General features: G+C 48.6%; 1 protein-coding gene across 1 annotated transcript in view; it reads right to left on the bottom strand.

The window, feature by feature from the left end:
• The window catches only part of LOC117007700 (CUB and sushi domain-containing protein 1-like), a 124948-nt gene that overhangs the window by 63260 nt on the left and 37371 nt on the right, over positions 1-24317 (bottom strand). Inside the window, 10 exon segments of the mRNA XM_033081023.1 lie at positions 1041-1165; positions 2078-2281; positions 5525-5620; positions 5760-5873; positions 7181-7297; positions 9391-9585; positions 11461-11648; positions 13887-14025; positions 17315-17506; positions 21627-21829. Of these exon segments, the coding sequence (XP_032936914.1) occupies positions 1041-1165; positions 2078-2281; positions 5525-5620; positions 5760-5873; positions 7181-7297; positions 9391-9585; positions 11461-11648; positions 13887-14025; positions 17315-17506; positions 21627-21829 (1573 nt within the window).

Below are 24317 nucleotides of genomic sequence, written 5' to 3'. Positions count from 1 at the left end.
GGCTGCCCCAGACCCCTCCCTGCAGCTGCTTCAGGTCCTGGGGGCCAAAATATTTCTCCAAATACAATTTTTTTCCCCTGGAAGTCCCAGGGAAGCTGATGGATTGTGACCAGGTGACAGCAGATCCTGGTGGGAGCCCCAAAAAAATGGGATTAAGGAATTTTGTGGGGTTGGGATGGACTTTAAAGCTCATCTTGTCCCAAACCCTCTGCCATGGGCAGACACCTCCCACCATCCCAGGCTGCTCCAAGCCTTGTCCAACCAGGTCTTGGACATTTCCAAGGTTGGAGCATCCAGAGTCTCCCTGGACAACCATAATAAAAAATTTCTTCCTAATATTTAACTCAAATTCTTCCTCTTTTGTAGCAGAGTAAGGCCCACACTGAGGGACCCTCCCAGATCCACCCTGGGCATCCCTGACCATGCAGCTCTGGAGCTCTGGGCAGTGCCCAGCACCCTCTGGGGTCAGAGCAATGAGGATTTGTCTTTACAAACTCTGCTGGGAGATAAAAGAAACAATGGGATGGATTCCACTGATTGATGAATGGAAAAAATAGATTTGATTCTACAAACAAACTGTAGGTTTGCTAATAAACAAAATTGGTATTGGAAGATGAAAAGCAATGGGGAAAAACCATGAATTCTGTAAGAATTAAAAATTAAAAGGGAGGGTTGGACATTAGAGGGGAATCTCAGGTATCAGTGTTTGGGAAGTCTGAGCCTCTCAAGTACCTCAGCAATGGGGAAAGAGAGAGGGAAATTGGGATAAAAAGGAGGCTGAGCCTCCAAAAATCTGAGGGAGCCCAGGGAATGCCCCATGGCCTCTCCCTTTATTGGAATAAATTAAAGGACTCCTTTGTCCCCTTTTTGGACACAAACCTCTGGTGTTTGTGGATTAATTTTCCTGATAAGGGGAAGAACCTTTTCCTGATCTCCCTGCCCTTGCCCAGCTCCAGCCCTCCCCTGCTCACAGACCCCACCCTGCCTGATTCCAGAGAATTCCACACCAATCCAGCTGTCCCTGCGTGTCTGGGCTGTACCTGGATCCCTGCTCCCTCGGGCACTGTGATCTTCCACACGCAGTTGAGGCTGTTCAGGTAGGGCTCAGGGAAGCCTGGGGACAGGATGGTTCCTTTCCTCTCCGTCAGGTTCCCCCCGCAGGGCACTGCAGGGAGGAGAGCAGAAGGAATTTGTGCTAAAAACATCGTTAAAATGACAAGGAATCAAGAACTGGCTGTGATTTGTAGGAATAATCCCTTCCCAGTCACTTTTTTCGTGCAGTTTTTGGCACATTCCTTGGGTGAGGATGCTCTTCAGGAGCTGCTCTCCTCCAGGGGAGGTAAAAGCAGATCTGATTTATTTGAGATGCTGTCCCAGATCTCACAAGAGTTTTGGATCAAAATGTCAATTCCCTGCAATTCAGGGTTAAACTGTTCTTATTCAGAGCCAGGCTGGGCTTTGTGCTGTACCAATCATGGAATGGTTTGGGTGGGAAGGGACCCTAAAGATCAACAAATCATTTCACCCTGACACCTGCCACTATCCCAGGTTGTTCCAATCCCTGTCCAGCCTGGCCTTGGACACTTCCAGGGATGGGGCAGCCACAGACTTAATTCAAGAATCCAACCACGCTGCTTAATAGCCATTCAAGCTAATTACCATGGGAAGCAGGGATGGGAGCTGCTGTTATTATGAATATTTATTTGTTTGAACCTTTTGTCAACAAACAGACCCTGTGCCCACCTGTGATTTTGCAGTGTGTGTTAGGGGGTTACCTCACACTGCTGCCCAGCGCTGAATAAACATTCACTTTGTAACTTTGAATTGTTAGAGAGGAATAAACACACACTTTGTAACTTTAAATTGTTAGAGAGTTTTTTGTCCATCCCAGTTGAGTATGGGTGTTAGACCAATACTCAGATCTTGGTAAACCAAAGTGCCCTGCTCCAAGCTGTGCCAGGCAGCTCCAGGCTCCCTTTTCCAATAAACACAAATTCCCAGACACGGTTTTAAAGATCCCTCCATCTGTCCCAACCACCCACCCCACCATCACTCCCACCCCATCCCCATCACCTACCCACGCAGGTGGGCACGGAGGAGTTCCACTGGGCCAGGGCTCCGGGCATGGCCAGGCACTGGATGGCCGGGGAGCCGCGCAGGCGGTAGCCAGGGCTGCACTCGAAGCGCACCACGGCGCCCACCGCGAAGTCGCTGCCCAGGCGGCGGCCGTGGCGCGGCTCCGGCACCGAGCTGCACTGCGTGGCGCTGGTGCGGGGCACGGCTGCGGAGACACGGCGGGGTTAGTGCAGGGGTGCTGGGGAAGGGACCATGGCTTCAGGGGGGAATGATACCACAGCTTCATGCAGAAATCCCCAGTGTCTAACCCCCAGGAGGGGATGGATGCAAACATGGCCAGGGACTGAGTGTACCTAGAACCGTAAAATATTTGGGGCTGAATGCAAAACATCACCAGGGACTGATTGTACCTAAACCCCAAGGAAAGGCTGATCCAAACATGACCAATGACTGATTGTACCTAAAACCATAAAATATTGGGGGCTAAATCCAAACATGGCCACTGACTGATTATACCTAAACCCCAAGGAGAGGCTGAATCCAAACATGACCAGGGACTGGTCATAAAATATTTGGGGCTGAACCCAAACATGGCCAGTGACTGATTGCACCCAAACCCCAAAGTATTTAAACCCCAAGGGAGGGCTAAATCCAAACATGACCAGTAACTGATTGTATCTAAAACCATAAAATATTTGGGGCTAAATCCAAACATGGCCAGGGACTGATTGTACCTAAATCCCAAAGTATAAGTACTGGACCCAAACATGGCCAAGGACTGAGTGTACCTAGAACCATAAAATATTTGGGGCTGAACCCAAACATCACCAGGGAATGATTGTACCTAAACCCCAAAGTATTTAAACTCCAAGGAAGGGCTAAATCCAAACATGACCAATAACTGATTGTACCTAAAACCATAAAATATTTGGGGTTGAATCCAAACATGACCAGTGACTGATTGCACCCAAATCCCAAAGTATTTAAAGCCCAAGGAAGGGCTGAATCCAAACGTGACCACTGACTGATTTTACCTAAAACCCCAAAGAGAAGCTAAATCCAAACATGGTCAGGGACTAATTGTACCTAAAACCATAAAATATTTGGGGCTAAATCCAAACATGGCCAGGGACTGAATGGACCTAGAACCCCAAAGAGAGGCTGAACCCAAACATCACCAGGGAGTGATTGTACCTAAACCCCAAAGTATTTAAACCCCAAAGAGAGGCTGAATCCAAACATGATCAATGACTGATTGTACCTAAAACCATAAAATATTCAGGGCTGAATCCAAGCATGACCAGGGACTGAGTGTACCTAAACCCCAAGGAGGTGTTGAATCCAAATCTGGCCACTGACTGATTGTACCTAAACCCCAAAGTATCTAAACCCCACGGAAGGGCTGAACCTAAACATGACCATTGACTGATTGTACCTAAATCTCGAAGTATTTAAAGCCCAAGGAGGGGGATGAATCCAAACATGACCATTGACTGATTGTACCTAAAACCCTAAAGTATTGGGGCTGAATCCAAGCTTGGCCATTGACTGATTGTACTTAAACCCCAAAGTATCTAAACCCCAAAGAAAGGATGAATCCAAGCATAACCATGACCTGTTTTATCTAAATCCCAAAGACTGGCTGAGTCCAGGCATGACCACTGACTGATTATATCTAAACCCTAAAGAGGGATTGAATCCAAATGTGACCATTGACTGATTGTTCCTAAATCCCAAGATATCTAAATCCCAAAGAGGGTCTGAATCCAAATACAATCATTACCTGATCACTCCTAAACCCCCAAGTATCTAAATCCCAGTGTGGGGCTGAATCCAAGCATGGTCACTGACTGATTTGACCTAAATCCCAAAGATTGGCTTAATCCAAACATGACCACAGAGTGATTACTCCTAAATCCCAAAGTATCTAAATCTAAAAAATGCCTGAATCCAAGCCTGACCAATCATTCCTAAATCCCAAAGCACCTAAACCCCAAAGATGGAGGCTGTCTGAGAAGAGAAAGAAAGAACACTTCACTCCCAGTTCTGCCAGCTCAAGTGATCCAAACTCAAGTGGTTCCAAGCCAGACCAAGTGGAGGTGGCACTTGGTGGCACCAAGTGGGCACAGGGGCACTTGGATGAAGGTTGGGCTTGAAGATCTGGGAGGTTTTTCCCAACCTTAATGATTTAATGATTCTATACCTGAAATAAAACCAGCTGGGATGTATAGAATCCCCCCTGCAGCCTCCCTCCTGAGAACTTTCCCCAATCAAAAGGTTTGTTTTACACAGGGAAAATGGAAGATTTGGCATTGGTTTCCCAAAAAGTTGTTTTGTCTCCCAATTCAGGAGCCTCTGTGGGGAACTCCTTGGGTTCCTCAGCTCCCTGGGCCTCATGGCCATGAAGGAACAGCAATTGCAAAAAAATCTTCTGGTGAAAAGAGAGAAAAGGGAGGTTTAAGTTGTGATGGTGCTGAAATTGTTGATATTCCTGTTGAGTACTGGGAATTAAAGTCAAAGACAGGAATGAGGCTGGCAGATAAGTGAGGGGAAAAACTCATAAAAAAACCAGGTCTATTGCCGAGGAAAATTCAATTAATATTTTCCTCTGAGTTGCTTTAAATTTATGAGTGTTTAGCTAATTAGAGTCTGGCCAGGCAGATCCAAATCAGGGCTGCCTTGCCCTTTTCCTCCTTCTTCCCATGCAGTTCTTGCAGGAGGAGGAGGAAACCTTCCCTGGTTACATCCAAACCTCTGCTCTGCTGAGCTCTTTGAAGATTGCAATCACAACCACGGCTGTTTCACACTCATTAGGCAGGAATTCAAGAGAACAGATCTCTAACTGCTCCAAAATCCAAACCATGCTTTGCTCCCCCTCTGGAGAAGGCTCAGGTCATGCCAGTGTCTGTCCCCTCTTAGCTGCAAAAGCCTGGATGTTCCCACAGATAACTCCAGGGAGAACACGGGTGATAAATCCCTTCTGTTCTCCCACTTGTTCCCTGCATCATTTGCTATTTGCTCCCGTAAAATCCCCGAGTTGTTCTCACCCAGAGCAGCACAAAGCTGTTACTGAAAGGATCAAGGGGCAGGAGTGTGACAGCCCTGAGCCTGTGACACGCACAGAGGGAGGATTTCAGAGCTGCCAGACGGGATTTCAGCTGCTTACACCCAGCAAAGTGCTAAAAACGCCACTGGGAAGAATTGCCGTGGGATAAATCTCCAAATTCCCTGTGTGACTCCGGGCACCACGCTGGGATGGGGCTGGTGCTAATCCTGGGACGTGCAGGGTTCAGGCTGAGTGGGAATGAAAGGGAGGAATGTGAAGTACCCACAGCTCTGCTCCCAAAGGATTCTCAATTCCCTGGGACATTCCCTGCTCAGAACCCCCAAACACCAAAAGCAGCTCAGGAGAGACCCGAGGACACTTCCAGAACACACCTGAACTCACCTTGGTAGACAAAATGGAAACCTTTGGCTGTGGATTGACCCTTGGAGCTGAATTTGATGAGGATCTGGTTGGTGGTGGCCAATGGCAAAGATTCCCCTGGATGGGGAGGAGGGAAAACGGGAGAGACAGAGGTGAAGGAAGGAGTGACACTGCCAGGACACAGGGAGCAGGTGCTGGGTGCCAGCTGTGACAAAGCTGTCCCCAGCAGGGACAGGGACAGGGAGCAGCTCCCTACCTGAGTGAGAGCCCGAGAGGGAGCTGAGCAGCCTCGAGTGCTGCGTGGGGCCATCGTGCACCTCCACCACGTCATTGAGAGCCGTCTGGAAAAAGGCAAACTGCCCGAAGAGCACTGCGGGGACAGGGACAGGATGGGGACAGGGACAGGATGGGGACAGGATGGGGACAGGGATGGGGACAGGGATGGGGACAGGGACAGGATGGGGACAGGATGGGGGCAGGGATGGGGACAGGGATGGGGACAGGGATGGGGACAGGGATGGGGACAGGGATGGGGACAGGGATGGGGATGGGACAGGATAGGGACAGGGATGGGACAGGGACAGGATGGGGACAGGGACAGGATGGGGACAGGGACAGGATGGGGACGGGGACGGGACGGGGACAGGGACAGGATGGGGACAGGAATGGGGATGGGGACAGGGGTGGGGACAAAGACAGGATGGGGACAGGGCTGGGACCGGCCACTGCTGTTCCCAGTGTCACCTCACTGCTGTCACCATTGCCATCCCACTCCTGTGCCCAGTGTCACCACACTACTCTCATCGTTGTTATCCCATTGTTGTCACCATTGTTATCCCACTGCTGTCCCCAGTGCCACCACACTGCTGTCCCCATTGTCACTACACTGCTGTCACCATTGTCACCACATTGCTGTCACCATTGTCACCACACTGCTGTCCCCACTGTCACCACACGACTCTTATCATTGTTATCCCATTGTTGTCCCCAGTGTCACCTCACTGCTGTCCCCAGTGTCACCACACTGTCCAGAGCATCACCACACTCTCTCCCCGCTGCTGTCCTCATTGTCATCCTCACTGCCATCCTACTGCCATCCCATTGCTGTCCCCATGTCACTCCACTGCTGTCCCCACCACCCCCTCCAGAGCCAAGGCATTCTCAGAGTCACTCTGAGCTGAATCAGACCCCAGGGACCCTCGAGCCCAACCCCTGGCCCTGCCCAGGACCCCCCAGGATTCCCAATATTCCAAACTGGGATCCATTTTCCCAGCACAAGCTTTGTCCCATGTTTCAGCTGTTTTATTCCAGGCCTGAGTGACAGCCTGGAAAAGTGGCAGCTTTTTATTTATCCCCCCCAGGTTCACTGCCACATTTTCCCACTGATTCTCAGCCCACTGGGAATTTTTTGTGACTCATCCCCTTTCCCTGCCTACAGAACACGAGGTGCAGAATTCCACTGAGGGACAATAATTGTTCATTAGCTGTAATTAACTCCTGTTGGGTTGAGCTTTGGACAAAACCTGGACAAATCCAGAATTTTCTCTGACTCAAAGAGCACCCAATAGCACCATTGCCACTCTCCCATCTGCCAATGCACTTATGAAAAATTATCATTAAAATAATATAAATAAGAGTTGCAAGAAGAGAACGCCATGAAAATTCCGAGCATGGTACCGTAGTCCTGGGGCACGACGATGGAGTACAGGCACACCTGGCCACTGGTGTAGTTTTGGGGATAATTTGGGGACAGGACGACTCCATCCGAGCCTGTGTACTGCCCTCCACAGGGAGCTGCAAGGGAAAGGATCGTGGAGCATCCCTGGAAATGTCCCCAGCCACCATTCCCTGCTCCAGCTGCTGCTCCCTGAAAGTTCTCCCTGGAAAAATCAGGTTTGTCCCATCCCCAGTTGGTGCTGGTTCCATGTGGAATTATCAAACCACGCTGTTAATGTGGGATTTGCATTGCTCCCCACCTCACAGCTCCTTTTCCCACCTTTCCTCACTTTTCCCTGCCAGAGCCTTCCCAAATTAGTGATTTCATTCCTTCCCCCCACCAGCTGCCTCTTGATTCCCTTCCCAGCTCAAGCCTGACTGCAAACCATGAAGTCAGAAAATAAAATAAACACAGAGAAACCCTAAGAAAAAAACCTTGTTTTGTCACTGAGCTCTGCCCCTGCTCAGGAATGCACAAGACTGGGGGTTTGGATTAGCAAGGCTCAGGTTTAGACAGGGTTTAAGTGGATTGCTGATTCCTGCCCAGCCCCAGGAACTCAGGATATGTCAAGCACTGCATCAGCCATGCTCAGTTTCCCATCCACCTTCAAATAACACTCCAGAAACCTCCCAGAAATCAGCTCTTCCTGTTAAAACCCTGATAAATGATGGCAAACAATTCCTGTCAAAACCCCTAAAAAATCCCAGAACACTGAGCAAACCCCTCTAAAAAAATCCAAGAACACTGAGCAAATTCCTCTAAAAAATCCCAGACCACTGAGCACACCCCTCTAAAAAAAAATCCAACAACACTGAGCAAATCCCTCTAAAAAAAATCCCAGAACACTGAGCAAACCCCTTAAAAAAATCCCAGAACACTGAGCAAACCCCTCTAAAAAAAAAAAAATCCCATAACACTGAGTAATTCCCTCTAAAAAAATTCTCATAACACTGAGCAAATCCCTCTAAAAAAAATCCCAGAACACTGAGCAAACCTCTCTAAAAAAATAACAGAACACTGAGCAAACCCCTCTAAAAAAATAACACAACATTGAGCAAATTCCTCTAAAAAATCCCAGAACACTGAGCAAACCCCTCTAAAAAAAATCCCAAAACACTGAACAAACCCCTCTAAAAAAAATCCCAGAACACTGAACAAACCCCTCTAAAAAAATAACACAACACTGAGCAAATCCCTCTAAAAAAATCCCAGAACACTGAGCAAATCCCTCTAAAAAAAATCCCATTACACTGAGCAAAGCCCTCTTAAAAAAAATCCCAGAACACTGAGCAAACCCCTCTAAAAAAATCCCAGACCACTGAGCAAACCCCTCTAAAAAAATCCCAGAACACTGAGCAAACTCCTCTAAAAGATATCCCAGAACACTGAGCACACCCCACTAAATAATCCCTGAAAACTGAGCAAACCCCTCTAAAAAAATCCCAGAACACTGAGCAAACCCCTCTAAAAAAAAAATCCCAGAACACTGGGCAAACCCCTCTAAAAAATTCCAGACCACTGAGCAAACCCCACTAAAAAAGTCCCATTACACTGAGCAAACCCCTCTTAAAAAATCCCAGAACCCTGAGCAAACCCCTCTAAAAGAGCACTGAGCAAACCCCTCTAAAAAAAATAACAGAACACTGAGCAAATCCCTCTAAAAAAATTACAGAACATTGAGCAAATTCCTCTAAAAAAATCACAGACCACTGAGCAAACCCCTCTAAAAAATCCCAGAACAATGAGCAAACCCCTCTAAAAAAATCCCAAAACAATGAGCAAACCCCTCTAAAAAAATCCCAGAAAACTGAGCAAACCCCTCTAAAAAAAAATCCCAGAACCCTGAGCAAACCCCTCTAAAAGAACACTGAGCAAAGCCCTCTTAAAAAAAATCCCAGAACACTGAGCAAACCCCTCTAAAAAAATAACAGAAAACTGAACAAACCCCTCTAAAAAAATAACACAACATTGAGCAAACCCCTCTAAAAAAAATCCCAGAATACTGAGAAAACCTCTTTAAAAAAATAACAGAACACTCAGCAGATTCCTCTAAAAAAATTACAGAACATTGAGCAAACTCCTCTAAAAAAAATCCCAGAACCCTGATCAAACCCCTCTAAACGAACCCCCACTTTTCCCCGGGGCAGATCCCATTTCCCCCGGGATTTACCTGTGCAGGAGGGGCGGGGTTTGTTCCAGGTGGGTTTCCCATCCCCTCCCATGACACAGGTGAGGGTGGGGCCCCCCTGGATGTCGTAGCCCCCGTCGCAGTAGAAGGTGATGGTGGAGCCCAGCTTCAGGTCCGTGCCCACCCTGGTGCCGTTCTTGATGGATCCTGGGTCAAAGCAGGACTCACGGGGGTTCTCTGCAAGGAAAGAATTCCCAGCATTTTTATTTTTCTCACATAGCCCCTCTGCTGTTTTGGTCAGTGAAATGGTTTTTTCACGTGGAATTTTCACAAGGAAAATTGTGGGTCTGTGTGAGGCTTCTTTTTGGTCACTGGTAATAGTTTTAATATCAATTAGCTATCTCTCAGAAAGCTCACATTTAGCCAGCAGAGAAAGGCTGGAGGACTTGCTTGATGCATTCCACAAGAATCTTTATTTCATGCAGGATTCTCTCAGAGACAAAGGGCAGACAGTCATGTTTATAGGTTATGGGGGGATTCAAACTACAGCCAATAAAAGTTTATACAAAGAACAGCATCCAATCTAAGTGAGAAGTTCTAAAGGTGAACTGACCAATTACACAAATTAATTTCTAACCAATTATCTTCCAAGGTGTTAGAGAGTGACCAAATTCTTAAGGAATTTGGCTCAGCCTTGGTATCTAGGATACCTTATCTATTATAGCAAGTTCCAGGGGAAGATGGCTTTGGAGGAATTGTATCATCCACAGGTCTGGATTTTGGATTTTGAGTTCTGGCTGCTCCAGAGCCTCTGTGGTGCTCAGCACTGTGAGAAGGGAAGCTCCAGTTCCCATCCAAGCACCCAAAACCCAAGCAGTGAGGTGAAACTTTGATTTCACACAATCCCAGGATCACTGAGGCTGGAAAATCCCTTCAGAATCATCAGGGTCTGACCCATCCTCACATTGTCACCAGCCCAGAGCACCGAGAGCTCAAACCATATTTGAGATGGGGAGGCTCTGGCACAGAGAAATTGTGGATTCCTCACCCCTGGAAGTGCCCAAGGCTGGATGGAATTTGGAGCAGCCTGGGATGGGGGAACGTGTCCCTGCCCTCGGAGCTGGATGGGTTTTAAGGTCCTTTCCAACCCAAACCACTCTGGGATTCTTTTATTTATTATTTGTGCCACGTGCTTGGTCACTTCCAGGGGTGAGGATTCCACCCCTTCCAAGGCCTGGCCACCCTTTCCATGCAGAAATTCCTGCTTATGGAATTTCTCTGGTACAACTTGAGGCTGTTCCTTCTCCTCCTGCCAGGTAGAGAGTGAAAAATTCTCTGTCCTGCAGTTTAAAATCCCATTTCCTTATAAAAATTCCAAGAACACTACAGAGCTGTCAGGACTTAGATATTTCTTTCCTTCTTCTAACAGCTTTTTTTTTTAATGTGTTTTTTTTCCCTCCTCTTATTTTTTTCCTGCCTGCAATATAATTAGAGGCTTTGATTAATCCTGCTCTTTTGTCATTTGGAAATTGCTCATTAAAGACAAGGGCTTTTCTGAGAGCAGTGGCTCTGGGAACAATTCAAGTGTGCTTAAGCATTAAATCAGGGCTCTCAGATTTTGGGGAAGGTGAGGAAGGAGAAACAGGAAACTGTAAAGCTCACAGGTCTTGATTTTGCTTCTCTGCATGAAAAATCAGATAATCCCATGGTTTCCTGTCCACAGCAGCTGCACCAGATCCAGGTGAATGAGGAACAAAAATATGGGATTTTTTTTTTTTTTCACAGAGCACCAATTCCCTGTTTGGGAGCCACAGACTGCTCAAGCCCCACTGCCCATCACACATTGGTATCCTGAAATCCTGGCTTCTCCTGGGCTCAGTGGGGTGTTGATGCACAAATTTTGGACACTTTGAGCACCACTTTTCCTGTTTCACTCCATTCCTTTTCACCTCCCTCTGCTTTGGGCGAGAGGGACTCCCTCCCTCCCTCCACCCTCTGCTTTGGGGGTGGCAAAACACCAAAATTCCCTCTGGAAGGAGTTTCCCACAGCATCCAGAGCTTCTCCCAGTTGTTCCAAGGATCTGGAATAACCAGCCCAGGGACAGCCCTCACCTGTGTACTCGATGACGAAGCCGGCGTTGCTGACGGAGGCGTCGCTCCGGAACGCCAGGAAAAGGTTGTTGCTGCTGCTCTCGATCCTCTCTGGGAGCTGGGAGCCATAAAAACTCCCAATCAGGGGGCTCAGCGAGTCAGGCCCGTCATAAATGTGCAGGAAATCATAGCCAGGCTCCAGGCTGAAGCTGCAAAAGCAGAGAGGAGAGTTGGGAGTAAGGGCTGGAGAGCTCCGGGTTGGGGTCGTGGGATGGGGAAGCCCAGGGCAGGGATTGATTGCTCCAAAGTTCTGCCATGCAGGACATTCCTCCAAAATGCTGCCAGGCAGAGGACACTCCTGCCTCCATCCTCCAAAAGTGAGCACCACCTTTCCTCTTTTCCTGTTTCCTCTTCACCTCTCTCTCTCCTCCCACTGCTTTGGGTGAGAGGGGCTCCTTCCCTTTTCTCCACTCTGCTCTGGGGGGAAAAAAACACCAGAATTCCCCCTGGAAGGAGGAATGGAGGGAATCCAGGAGTGGGGATGGAGTCAGGAGACAGAGCCTGAGCCAGAGCTGCTGCAGGGATTCCTGGGCTGTACCAGATCAGGTTCTGTGTGTCCAAAAGGAGCTGCAGCTGCAATATGAGGATCTTCCCACAAAAAAAACCCATGGGAACAGATTGTCCAGGGGCATGGGAGACCTCCATCAGCTCTGGGCTGGTTCAGGACATCCACACCCAGATCAGGTTCTGTGTATCCAAGAGGACCTGCAGCTGCAATATGAGGATTTTCCCCCCAAAAAAAGTCTGGGAATGGATTATTCAGGAGCATGGGACAGCTCCATCAGCTCTGGGCTGGTTCAGGACATCCACACCCAGAACAGGTTCTGTGTATGAGAGGGGCTGCAGCTACAATGTGAGGATCTTCCCACAAAAAAAATCTGGGTGTTGGGAAAGATGAATCAGGAAAACCTTATCAATAGGATTGCCTGGCAAAAGATTTTGAGAATATGGAAACCATAGGTGAGATTGAAATGAAAACCATCTTTGAGATACTAAACCTTAGTTACTAAATAACTACAAAACAATAGGATGGCCAGCTGAAAGCCATCCCCCCTTGATAGAACAATGCCTTCTGCTGGACAGCAGGTCCAATGGTCAGAGAAAACCCTGCTAGCTTGGCAGAAGGGCTCCAAAGAGAAGTTTAAAGTGTAACACAGTATGGTAATGTAATGATTCTTATAGGTTGTATGTAAATGCTATAGGATTTGTATCTGCATTTGTATTTGTATTTGATTAGTGGAAATTAGAATATTCAACACAGAAGATTTATGATGTTGTAACAGGAACTTCGCTTTCTTAGTTCTGGTTCTTACTTTTAGCTCTCTTAGCTCCTGCTCTTCCTCTTAGCTCTCACCTTTTATCTCTTACTTCCGTCTCTCACCACCCTCTCACCCCTTGCTCTATTACTCTTTACTCTCTCACTGCCCTGCTCTGAGCTGCAGCTCCAGGCAGGGCCCTTCCACCCATGCCCTTTTGCAATAAAACACAAGTTCCAAAACCTAGCTTTAAAAATCCCTCCGTTTGTCCCTATCATCCAGCTGTCTACAGCCTCACACAGTCTCCTACACCTGGAAACAGATTGTCCAGGAGCATGGGACAGCTCCATCAGCTCTGGGCTGGTTCAGGACATCCACACCTAGATCAGGTTCTGTGTATCCAAGAGGAGCAGCAGCTCTAATACTAGGATCTTCCCACAAAAAACCCATGGGAACAGATTGTCCAGGAGCATGGGATAGCTCCATCAGCTCTGGGTTGGTTCCTTCCCAGAGTTCAGGACATCCACACCCAGACCATCCCTCCCTGCTCCGTGCCCCAGGGCTGTGGCACCAAACCCTGGGTACCTGGCACAGTGGCCAGAGCTGCTCTCACTTTGCCACCACAATCCTCTGCCCAGAGTGAGCTCCACCCTGGAACAGGAGGTGCAGATGTGGCTCCAGCTGTGGCTCCATGGCCTTTGGCTGTCAGGTTGTGTCCCAAGGAGCCCAGGAGGAGGGGGAGGGATTTTGCATAGGATAAAAAGGATTTGTTACTCTGGGGAATGTGGGGGGCAAAAGATAAAAATGGCACAGATGTAACAGCTTAAATATGGACGAGGTTTAAGGGGAAGGTACAATTATCAGTAAATTGGAGAAATTCTGGGGAGGGGTAAAGGGTAGAGTTCACAAAGGCATTGCTCAATGAGGGAGGTAGGGGGGAAACAGGGTCACATGGACTGATGAGACCTGGAGTTTTAGGGATTTCCAAAGGGGAATTCCAAGCAGGGAGGGGGCTGGCACAAAGCAGGACTGAGAGATAACTCAGGACAGATTGACAAGGTGGGTGCAGGGTGTAATTTTGGAGCAAACCACTAAGCTGGGCAACAGCAGAACACTGCAAAGGGTACTCACACGTTGAACAGCAGGGCAATGACATAGTCAGGGGACACTGTCAGCTTCCAGTCACACTCCTTCCCTGGGGGATAGGGCTCTGGGTACTGCGGGGACAGGATCACCCCAGCTGGGCCTGTCAGGGTCCCACCACACGGAGCTGCAGGAAAACAGCCAGGGATGAGGCTTTGGGGTGAAACAGGACTAAGGTGACTTAGGAAAATTAGGATTTTAGTTTAAAGTTAGAAGAAACTGGGCTTGAGATAGTTACCTGGAACTTAAATAATTGATTTCCTGTCAATTTATGTTTGCTCAGCTGTGCTTGCAATGGGAAAGGATGAAACTGGTAGGTAGATCCAAATAAACATGAACAATTGCAACCAGTAACTCATTCTTTGCAAAACTGGAGTTTCCCCCAAAGCCATTTGTATTGTCATTGATAGAAAAGGTCAGGGTGAGGAAGACTCACCTTACTTCCTCCTTTTGAGACCCCTCCCCACAAAAACGACCCCAGACTTAATTCAAGAAGCAACCACGCTGCTTAATTGCCATTCAAACTAATTACCATGGGAAGTGAGGAATGGGAGCTGCTGTTATTTTGAATATTTATTTGTTTGAACCTTTTGTCAATAAACAGACCCTGTGCCCACCTGTGATTTTGCAGTGTGTGTTAGGGGGTTACCTCACACTGCTGCCCAGCGCTGAATAAACATTCACTTTGTAACTTTAAATTGTTAGAGAGGAATAAACACACACTTTCTAACTTTAAATTGTTACAGAGTCTTTTGTCCATTACAGCTGAGTATCATTGTTAAACCAATGCTCAGATTTCGGTAAATCAGGAGCACAGAGATTTCAAAAGCAGCAAATGGGAATCAGGAATGGAAAAAAGAGAGAGATGTGATAGACAGAGGGGATTAAACAGCACAGAACCCTCGGATATTTTAGTGGGAAGTGATCCTGAGGCTCACGTGTGACACCAGGCTGTGCTGGCTCACAAACAGAGCTCTGGATGCCACCACAACCTTCCTAAAATCCATAAGTGAGGAGAGAGAGGGAGATCTTCCACTTTTCTGCTGCTTTTATGGAGCTCCCTGTCAAGGCTTGTTCTCTTGTAACGAGGGTAAAACACATCTGGGCTTAAACGGCTCGGTCGTGTTTACTCCACTTCCCAGCACATTAAATGCCAGGCTGATTGAAAAATCAATTATTGCTTTTTCAAGGCTCAAAGTGCCTGCTCGTGTTTCCCACTGTGGTAAAACATGACTGATATTTTTCCTGTCAGTTTTTTGTTTTTTTTTTCCTGCAGGATCGTTGCGGATCAGCCCTCACGCGTTTGGGATGGGGTGAGAGGAATGGGGACTGGCAGAGTGGGAAATGAGCTGAGATGGGGCAGAAATGATGGGATAAATCTTGGAAGGATTTTCCATGAAGGAATGAGCACGTGGGATTGCCCTGTGGGCTTTGAAAAGAAAAATTTCAATAAAAATATCAGGTAAAATCCAGTGAGACCAGTCTAGAATTGTCCCAGTAGGGATTAGAGACTTTTCTCCAAGTCCAAGAATTGGGAAATGTCATCATTCTGGGACACAACAAGAAATCACAGCACAGATATGGAAAATTTGGCTGAAAATCCCCCAAAAATACCTTGGAAGAACCACCAGCCCCTCCACATTTGGGATGGGATGAGAGCAAGGAGAGCTCAGCTCGTGGGGTGGGAAATGAGCTGGGATGGGACAGAAGTGATGGGATAAATCTTGGAAGGATTTTCCATGAAGGAATGAGCATGTGGGATTGCCCTGTGGGCTTTGATAAGAAAAATACCAAGAAAAATATCAGGAAAAACCCAGTGGGACTGGTCTGGAAATACCAAAATGGAGATTAGAGACCCTAATCCAAAGCTTTAAAGCAATTTCTTCAACCAAGTCCAGACTCAGACATGGAGAACTTTAATCCCTCCAGGACACACCAGGAAATCACAGCACAGACATGGAAAATTTGGCTGAAAATCCCCCAAAATTGCCTTGGAAGAACACACCAGCATCTCTCCTGTGCCCATTCACCCTAACTGTAACCCCAAGGGTGCTTTCCCCTCCCAGGCTGTAACATCAGGGGAAAACTCTGCAGAAAATGAAATCTGAGGACTCGTGCTTGAAAAGCCTGAGGGAGACAAGTGTTCAACACCCTCGGATTCCTTTGAAAATCCCACCCAGAGTCTCCAAAGGATTTGAAGCAGGAGCTGGACCCATTGGGAGGGATTGAAATGGCTCAAACCTCCCGGGGCTCTCCCACCCAGGATTGTTTGGCAGTTGTGCCATGAAGAGGGGAAAATGCATTTGAAATGCTAAATACCCCAAATCAGCCCCACATTTAACTGAGTTTTCCCGGTTTAGCTGCCAGCAGGCTGCCTCTCCCCCAGTTACTGATATTTCACTCATTAGTCCTCCAAATCCTTTGTCACTTCATATTAAAATTGGCTGGGAAATAAACTTGAAACAGAATTTGAAGTATTAGACAATCAGCATTTTTTTAATCACAGCTCTGGACACTTGAAGGATATTTAAAAAATATTTCTTAATTTTTTATGATGTGTGGGGTGAAATTTTAGAACAGGGTTCAGGACATGGATCTGTGTCCATGGATCCAGGACAGGGATCTGTGCCCATGGATTCAGAACACAGATCTGTGTCCATGTGCTCAGATCATGGATCTGTGTCTGTGTGCTCAGATCATGGATGTGTGTCCACGGATTCAGATCCCAGATCCATGTCCCTGTGCCCAGATCCCTGTGTCCCTGTGTCCCTGTGTCCCTGTGTCCCTGTTCCCAAATCCCAGATTCCAGCCCTGTGTCCCTGTGCTCAGATCTCAGATCCATGTCCCCATGTCCCCATGTCCCCGTGTCCCTGTGTCCCCATGTCCCTGTGTCCCCATGTCCCCGTGTCCCCATGTCCCCATGTCCCCGTGTCCCTGTGTCCCCATGTCCCTGTGTCCCTGTATCCAGATCGGTGTCCCCGTGTCCCTGTGTCCCTATGTCCAGATCCATGTCCCCATGTCCCCATGTCCCTGTGCCCAGATCCCTGTGTCCCTGTGTCCCTGTTCCCAAATCCCAGATTCCAGCCCTGTGTCCCTGTGTCCATATCCCAGCCCTGTGTCCCTGTGCTCAGATCTCAGATCCATGTCCCCATGTCCCTGTGTCCCCGTGTCCCTGTGTCCCTGTGTCCAGATCCATGTCCCTGTGTCCCCATGTCCCCGTGTCCCCATGTCCCCGTGTCTCTGTGTCCCCATGTCCCTGTGTCCCTGTGTCCCCATGTCCCTGTGCTCAGATCCGAGATGCCAGCCCTGTGTCCCCGTGTCCCTGTGTCCCCATGTCCCCATGTCCCTGTGTCCCTGTGTCCCCGTGTCCCCATGTCCCCGTGTCCCCATGCCCAGCTCCCCGCCCGTGCCCGTACCTGTGCAGGTGGGCGGGTCTGGCTGCCAGAAGAACCTGTTGTGGATCTGCACACAGGTGATCTGGGCCTGTCCTTGCAGGGCGTAGCCAGGGTTGCACTGGAAGGTGATGGAGTCCCCGGCCTCCCTGCTGTCCCCACTCCGGCTCCCGTTCTGCGGGATCCCTGGGTCGTTGCACGAGGTGGCCGTGGAAACTGAAGGGAATCAAAAGCACATTTTGAATATTGATGTTTATTTAACATCAGGCCTGCAGCACTGCCTCCCCTCTGTCCATACCCAGTGTCTGGGGTTACAATAGAGGGTGTGATCAAAGGTGTCTGTTCTGTCACCATCTGCTGAGGGTGGGGCAGTGATCCTGATCTCTGTGGGAGATATTCTGCTAATGGGCATCCATTGAAACCAGGCAGGTCAGTGTTCTTTATCTCATGGGATATCTCCTGTTCATGGCCATGGTTTATAAACCAGCTGGGGCAGTGTTCTTTATCTCATGGGATATCTCCTGTTCATGGCCATGGTTTATAAACCAGCTGGGGCAGTGTTCTTTATCTTTTCACAACCCATCCTTCCTCCAGCCAGTCATTTTCTGCTCATGGCCATTGAGTCCCACTGTGGGACTGATAAAATTACTGCATCCCATTGGGAGTTGCTCCAGCCAGGGGGAAGAGCCCAACATTTCTTACCAAGATAAAAACAGAGGGTTTGGGACACTAAGGGAGCCCTTTCTCCACTGGATCCCAGAGGAAAACCAGACCCTTCCACATCATCCCTGGAGCTTGGGAGGAAACTGCACCTTGTACAGGAGCACTGCTCCAACTGAGCCACATCTGTCACTGCAGGAGGATGCAGCCACCATGGGATGGGACTGCTGCCAACACCCTGCCTGACTGACGGCTGTCAGCTTGGATTCTGACTCTGGCAGAGCTTGGGTTTGTTCTTTGTAGTACTGTATTTCTATTTTAATTTCCCTAGAAAAGAACTGTTATTCCTATTCCCATATCTTTGCCTGAGAGCCCCTTGATTTCAAAATGATAATAATTTGGAGGGAGGGGGTTTACATTCTCCATTTCAAAGAGAAGCTCCTGCCTTTCTCAGCAGACACCTGTCCTCCAAACCAGGACACCCAGACATCCAGGCCATGCCTTGTTCCCCATCCCTCCTCCCTCAGCATCCCACAAAGTTCCCCCCCACACACAAAGTTCCTTTCCCTTTGCTCTGAGCATCTGCCACTCCAGCTGGGAAAGGCTCAGGGGACCAGCAAGTTCAAGAGTAGTACCCAGGGAGCAGCTTTGATGTAGAATTGTGCACATGGCTGTTTACTTCATCAGAGCAGACACCCACTGATCTTGCTTGGTGTTTTTGGAGAGTTCTGTGCCAGGCACACGCTGCAAAATCAACTCAGCCACCAGCACTTCACACTTTCCCCTGAGTGGCACAGAAATTTAGCCTCAAGATCAGTGAAGCATCAAGCCTGGCCTTTCAGAAATGTGTTTGTTTCCCTTCCAGACTTGTTGCTGCCTCTCTTTGAGGTCTGAGATGTCCCCTGAGCTGGGGACAGGCGAAGCTTCGCTGCTGCCTGAGCTCAAGGTCTGCCAACACCACAAGGATTTACCAGCAGGGAAAATCCTGGAGTAATAGGAGTTTTGTGAGCTTATCCACCTCATTAAAGCTCCCAAGATCCCAAAGTGGACAGGTCTGAGCTCAGGTCTGGCTGCTTAGTCACACCTGCTGAACAAAGGCTTTGAGCAGGAGCAGTCAATAAAGCCCAGCTCCAGATCAGGAGCTTATTTCCTGCTAAGTTGATGAGAGTCTGTTACACCCAGGCAGTTTAGAGAAAGCTGCTCTTGAAAGAGCCAGAGGAAATCCCTCTCTTTCTGTGCAGCTGCAGATAAGGAAGTTAACAGCCCAGGCTGGATGAGACACAAATCTGGCAAAAAGAAAAAACCAGGATGGTCCCGCTGTGCTGGGTGACACAAAGCTGTGCCTCTGTCTGGGTCATCCCAGAGCTCTGAAATCCAGCAGAAATTCTCCCCAAAATGCTGGCTTGTTCCCCCAGCCAAGCAATCAATGCACCCTGGACAGAAAGTTATGGGAAAAAAAAAAAAAACCAAAAAAAACCCAAAAAAACCCCAAAAAACCCCCCCCAAAAAAAAAAAACCAAACCAAAAAAAAAACAAGTTGGGAAGATGTTTTAATGTGTCTCAATCCAGGGAAAGTCAGATCATCACTCAGCCAAGCACTCCCTGTCTGTTACCACTCCTAAACAACTGCACAAACCTGGAACCCTCTGTAAATATTGGAACTTATTTAATAATTTAATATGATTGTGTTTGCAGGGCTGAGGCTCAGGTGAGCCAGACTGGAGCAGGGACAGCCCTGCAGCCCATGGAGATTTTTGTGCCCTGCACCCCAAGGGACCCAATTTGGGGGGGGTTAAATGGATTTGGCTTTCAGAGCTCACTGCCCAGCCCCTCCCAGCACACCTGGGGGAAGCTGCCACGGTGAATTTGAGGGGTCTGGGGGTGGAAAATTGCTGGAATTCCTTCTTGTGTGTGCCAGGGTTTTCTGCTCTGTCTCACTGAGAGGGCACAGAATTCACTGCCAGAACAAAATACATGAGATTCCTCCCCATTTTCAACCCAAAAAGGGCTGGGGGACACCAAAGTAATGGAATTTGTGTATTCACCAAGTCCATGTTGTTAAAGCAAGTTTTGATTTTCCAATTCAAACCCAGCCACGAGACAAACAGATCCTTCAGAGGGAGCAAACGGAACTGAAGGTGGCTTGTGAAGGCCACGGGTCAGGAAGCAATGAAAATAATTACTTTCACAATCCTAATTTCAAACCTCTAACAGCTCAGCAAATGATCCTCACAGGATGGAGCTCAGGGAAGAAAAACACTGCAAAATGTAAAGCTGTAAAATAATGATTTCCTGCAGGCTGATGTTTGTGCTGCCCAGGAAATGAGGGGTTCCCAGCTCCAAGGATGTGCAGTTCATTTTTTACAGGATCACACTCATTTCAGTGGCTGCAGCCCATGAAAGCTGTATTTCAGTTTCATAAATATCAACCTGCTTTGGTTTTTGTGCATTTTTATCTTCACAGCAACACTGCAAGCAATATTTGTAATCAATTACATAATGAATAGATGGAATTAAGTGGTAAATAAGTGATTAGTGAATGGTCTAATCGAGTCAATTTTCTGTTTATTTATTATGAAAGGACTAAGTGGCCACTGCATTGTCACCTGCTCACCCTGTGGATACACCTGGAATTTCTGCCCAGCAAACCTGAGTTTGGTTGGATTCTCCCTCTGGATTTGGTTGGATTTTCCCTCTGGGTTTGTCTGGATTTTCCTTCTGGGTTTGGTTGGGGTTTTTCTCTGGGTTTGGTTGGATTTTGTGTCTGGGTTTGGTTGGGGTTTCCCTCTGGGTTTGGTTGGATTTTCCCTCTAGGATTGGTTGGATTTTCCCTCTGGGTTGGGTTGGATTTTCCCTCTGGGTTGGGTTGGATTTTCCCTCTGGGTTTGGTTGGATTTTGGTCTGGATTTGGTTGGGATTTCCCTCTGGATTTGGCTGGGGCTCCTCTCTGGGTTTGATTGGATTTTTGGTCTGGGTTTGGTTGGATTTTGGTCTGGATTTGGTTGGGGTTTCCCTCTGGGTTTGGTTGGATTTTGGGTCTGTGTTTGGTTGGATTTTTTGTCTGAGTTTGATTGGATTTTTGGTCTGGGTTTGGCTGGATTTTGGGTCTGGGTTTGGTTGAATTTTCCCTCTGAGTTTGATTGGATTTTTGGTCTGGGTTTGGCTGGATTTTGGGTCTGGGTTTGGTTGGATTTTGGGTCTGGGTTTGGCTGGGGTTCCCCTCTGGATTTGGTTGGATTTTGGTTTGGATTTGGTTGGATTTTCCCTCTGGGTTTGTTTGGATTTTGGGTCTGGGTTTGTTTGGATTTTGGGTCTGGGTTTGGTTGGATTTTGGGTCTGGGTTTGGTTGGATTTTTGGTCTGGATTTGGTTGGATTTTGGGTCTGGGTTTGGTTGGATTTTGGGTCTGGGTTTGGTTGGATTTTTGGTCTGGTTTGGTTGGATTTTTGCTCTGGGTTTGTTTGGATTTTCCCTCTGGGTTTGGTTGGGGTTCCCCTCTGGATTTGGTTGGATTTTGGGTCTGGATTTGGTTGGATTTTGGGTCTGTGTTTGTTTGGATTTTGGGTCTGGGTTTGGCTGGATTTTGGGACTGGGTTTATTTGGATTTTCCCTCTGGGTTTGGCTGGGGCTCCCCTCTGCGCTTGGCCGCGTTTTTGAGGCATCCCCGCACATCCCACCTGAGAACTGGATGGCAAAGCCCTGCTTGCTGGTGAAGAAGTCGGTGTTGAACTGCAGGATGACGGAGTTGAAGGTGCTGTGGATGTCCCCAGGCAGCCCCGAGCCGCTCATCTCCTTCAGCAGGATCCCGTTCTCCACCGGCCCGTCCCAGATCCGCAGCACATCGTGGAACTCCTCCGTGTGGAAAACCATGAAATGGAGCCTGAGGGGGAACAAACCACCTGGAATTCAGACTGGAATGAGGTGTGTGCCCAGTTCAGGCAGCCAGGCCCACGTGGAATGTGTTGTCTCATCTGGAATTCAGACTGGAATGAGGATTGTGCCCAGTTCAGGCAGCCAGCTCTGATGCTGGATTGCAGCACCTCCAGGATTTGGATGTGTTTTAGGAAGGTTTGGATGTTGCAGAATGGGGCTTAGGAACTCCAGCAGAGAATAGAGAGAAAATGAGGCAGCAGGAGCCAGAGCTCCAAAATCCACAGCAGCAAGGGAAGGGAGGGAAAACAGGAGTTAAGAAGGTGACAGTGAGCTGACACTGAGGGGTTTATTTTGATGCTCTGAAGGCAGATTTCATTCCACTCCTCTGGATTTCACAGCTGGATTTGTCCTGCAGAGAGGGCTCAAGGCCTTCAGCCAGGGCAGTTCCACAGGGAAAGCTGCAGGAGAGGAAGGAATTCCAGCTGAGTCTGGGCCAGCCATGGGGCCAGGGGGATGGGAGAGGCTGGAGGTCCCTCCGTGCCCAGGTGAGGGTTGGTGGCACTCCAGGACGGGACAAACGTGGTCCCAACAGGGTGGGATCTCACCCTGCTGCTCCCCAGGCCCAGCTCTGCCGGGGCAGGATGGGGAGCAGATGGATCCAGGATTTCCCAGGAGCTTTGGGATCTCCCCAGCTCAGAAGAACCATCCAAGATCCTGCCCTGGTTCTGGTGGTGTCACCAGCTGAAGGCTGCAGTTCTGAGCCATGGAATGTCCTGGGTGGAATGGACCCACAGGGATCATCAAATCCAATTCCTGCAGACATCCCAAATCCCACCCTGTCCCTGAGGGTGCTGTCCAAACCCTCCTGGAGCTCTGGAAGCCTTGGGAATATGACCATTCCCTGGGGATGGAGCAGGAGCTGATCCCTTCCACTCCTGCACTCAAATCCCACCTGGAGAGGAGGAATTCCCCTGCCCATGTTTGTCACTGCCCCTCTGGCACAACAAAGTCAGGCCAACCATGGGCAACACAACCCCAGTGTGAAATGGGGACAGAAACCTGGAAACAGAAAAAAAATCTGTAAAAAATAAACCCATCAGGTGCTGTGCTGAAATCCCTGCCCGCCCATGGAGACAAATATGGAAGCTTTCACTTGGCTGCTTTCCCATTTATCTGGGGCAAACATAAATAAATCAGGGAGAGCCATAAAAAAAATAGGGGGGGAGAAAAAAAAAAAAAGCCCCACTGCAAAATCCTCAGCAACAAAATGATGCCCACAGAAGCTGGGAGAAACCAAAAGAGCTGAATCATAAATCTCCCAAGCAGAGACCTTGAGCAAAGAGAAATAAAGCCAGGCTTGAGGAAAATCAGGATGGATGGTGCAGAGCTGTTCTCCACGGCTGCCTCGGTGTGATTGTGTTTGTTCCCAGCCTTAACTGGGCCCAGTGAGCCAGAAATGCTGGAAAAAACTCATCCCTGTAGACCTTGGGATCAGGGAGGGGCTGCCAGAGGTTGAGCTGGGGTGGGGGGACACCCAGTGCCAGCAGCAGCTCCAGGGCTGCCTAAACCACTCCCATTTATCTGAGAAAAAACAACTTCAGGCTGTGCCAGGGGGAGAAAACCTCGGTGCAGGTGATCCATGGGACAGGCTGGCAGTGCCTGGCATCTGCTGGGATATCAGATCTGGAGCTCTCAGGAGCAAATCCATCCATTCCACAGGCACAGCTCAGCTTTTCCCTCAGCATGAGTCTCACTGGAGCCCAGGCACAGCCCCTGCTTCAGCAGACAATGGAGGGGAAAGTTTTATTCCTCAGGGGAAAGGAGTTTTATTCCTGCACTCTGACAACCCCTATTTCCCAATTACAGGCATGAAAATGCAGCTAATTTTTTTTTATAAAAAGGCAAATTAGAAATTGGGGAGATTATATTAATATAAAGTGTGAGAAAGGGGAAGTTCTGCCAGATTAGCAATGAGCAGAGCCCAGTTCTGCCCTGAGAGTGTGATCAGCCCTTAAGGAGCTTTTCCCAAAGCTCCTGAGGTGTTTTACTCTGACATTCCCCATCCAAGCTCTGGCCATTCCAGCTTGGCCCTGCTGTGCAAGGCTGGGAGCCCCCTAGCACAGAGGTGCCACCAAAGCCACCAACCCCAGCAGCAGTTTGGGGGCTGCCCACAGCCTCCCTCTGCCCCACAGAGGCTTCCCCAGCTCGAAAACTGTTCACAGCCTGTCCCTGCAAAGTGGAATATCCCAAAATGCTGGAAGTGGTCACATTCCCAAAGCTGCCAGAGCCCCAGGAGCGTTTGGGATGCACAGGGTGGGGGTTTGGGGTGGCTGGGCAGGGCCAGGAGCTGCACTGGATGATCCTTGTGGGTCCCCTCCAGCTTGGGGATTTTTTCACTCCTCTTTTTAGATGAAACTCTGGGAAGTGGAATCTGTCATACCCATGAAAGTGAGGTGAAATAACAACAGCAGTGGGTTTGTACAACACCGGGATCA

Source organism: Catharus ustulatus, chromosome 26 (genome assembly GCF_009819885.2).
Source record: "Catharus ustulatus isolate bCatUst1 chromosome 26, bCatUst1.pri.v2, whole genome shotgun sequence".
Classification (NCBI taxonomy): Eukaryota; Metazoa; Chordata; class Aves; order Passeriformes; family Turdidae; genus Catharus; species Catharus ustulatus.
Note: the sequence above shows the minus strand (reverse complement) of the source record. Positions and strands in the feature narration are given on the sequence as shown.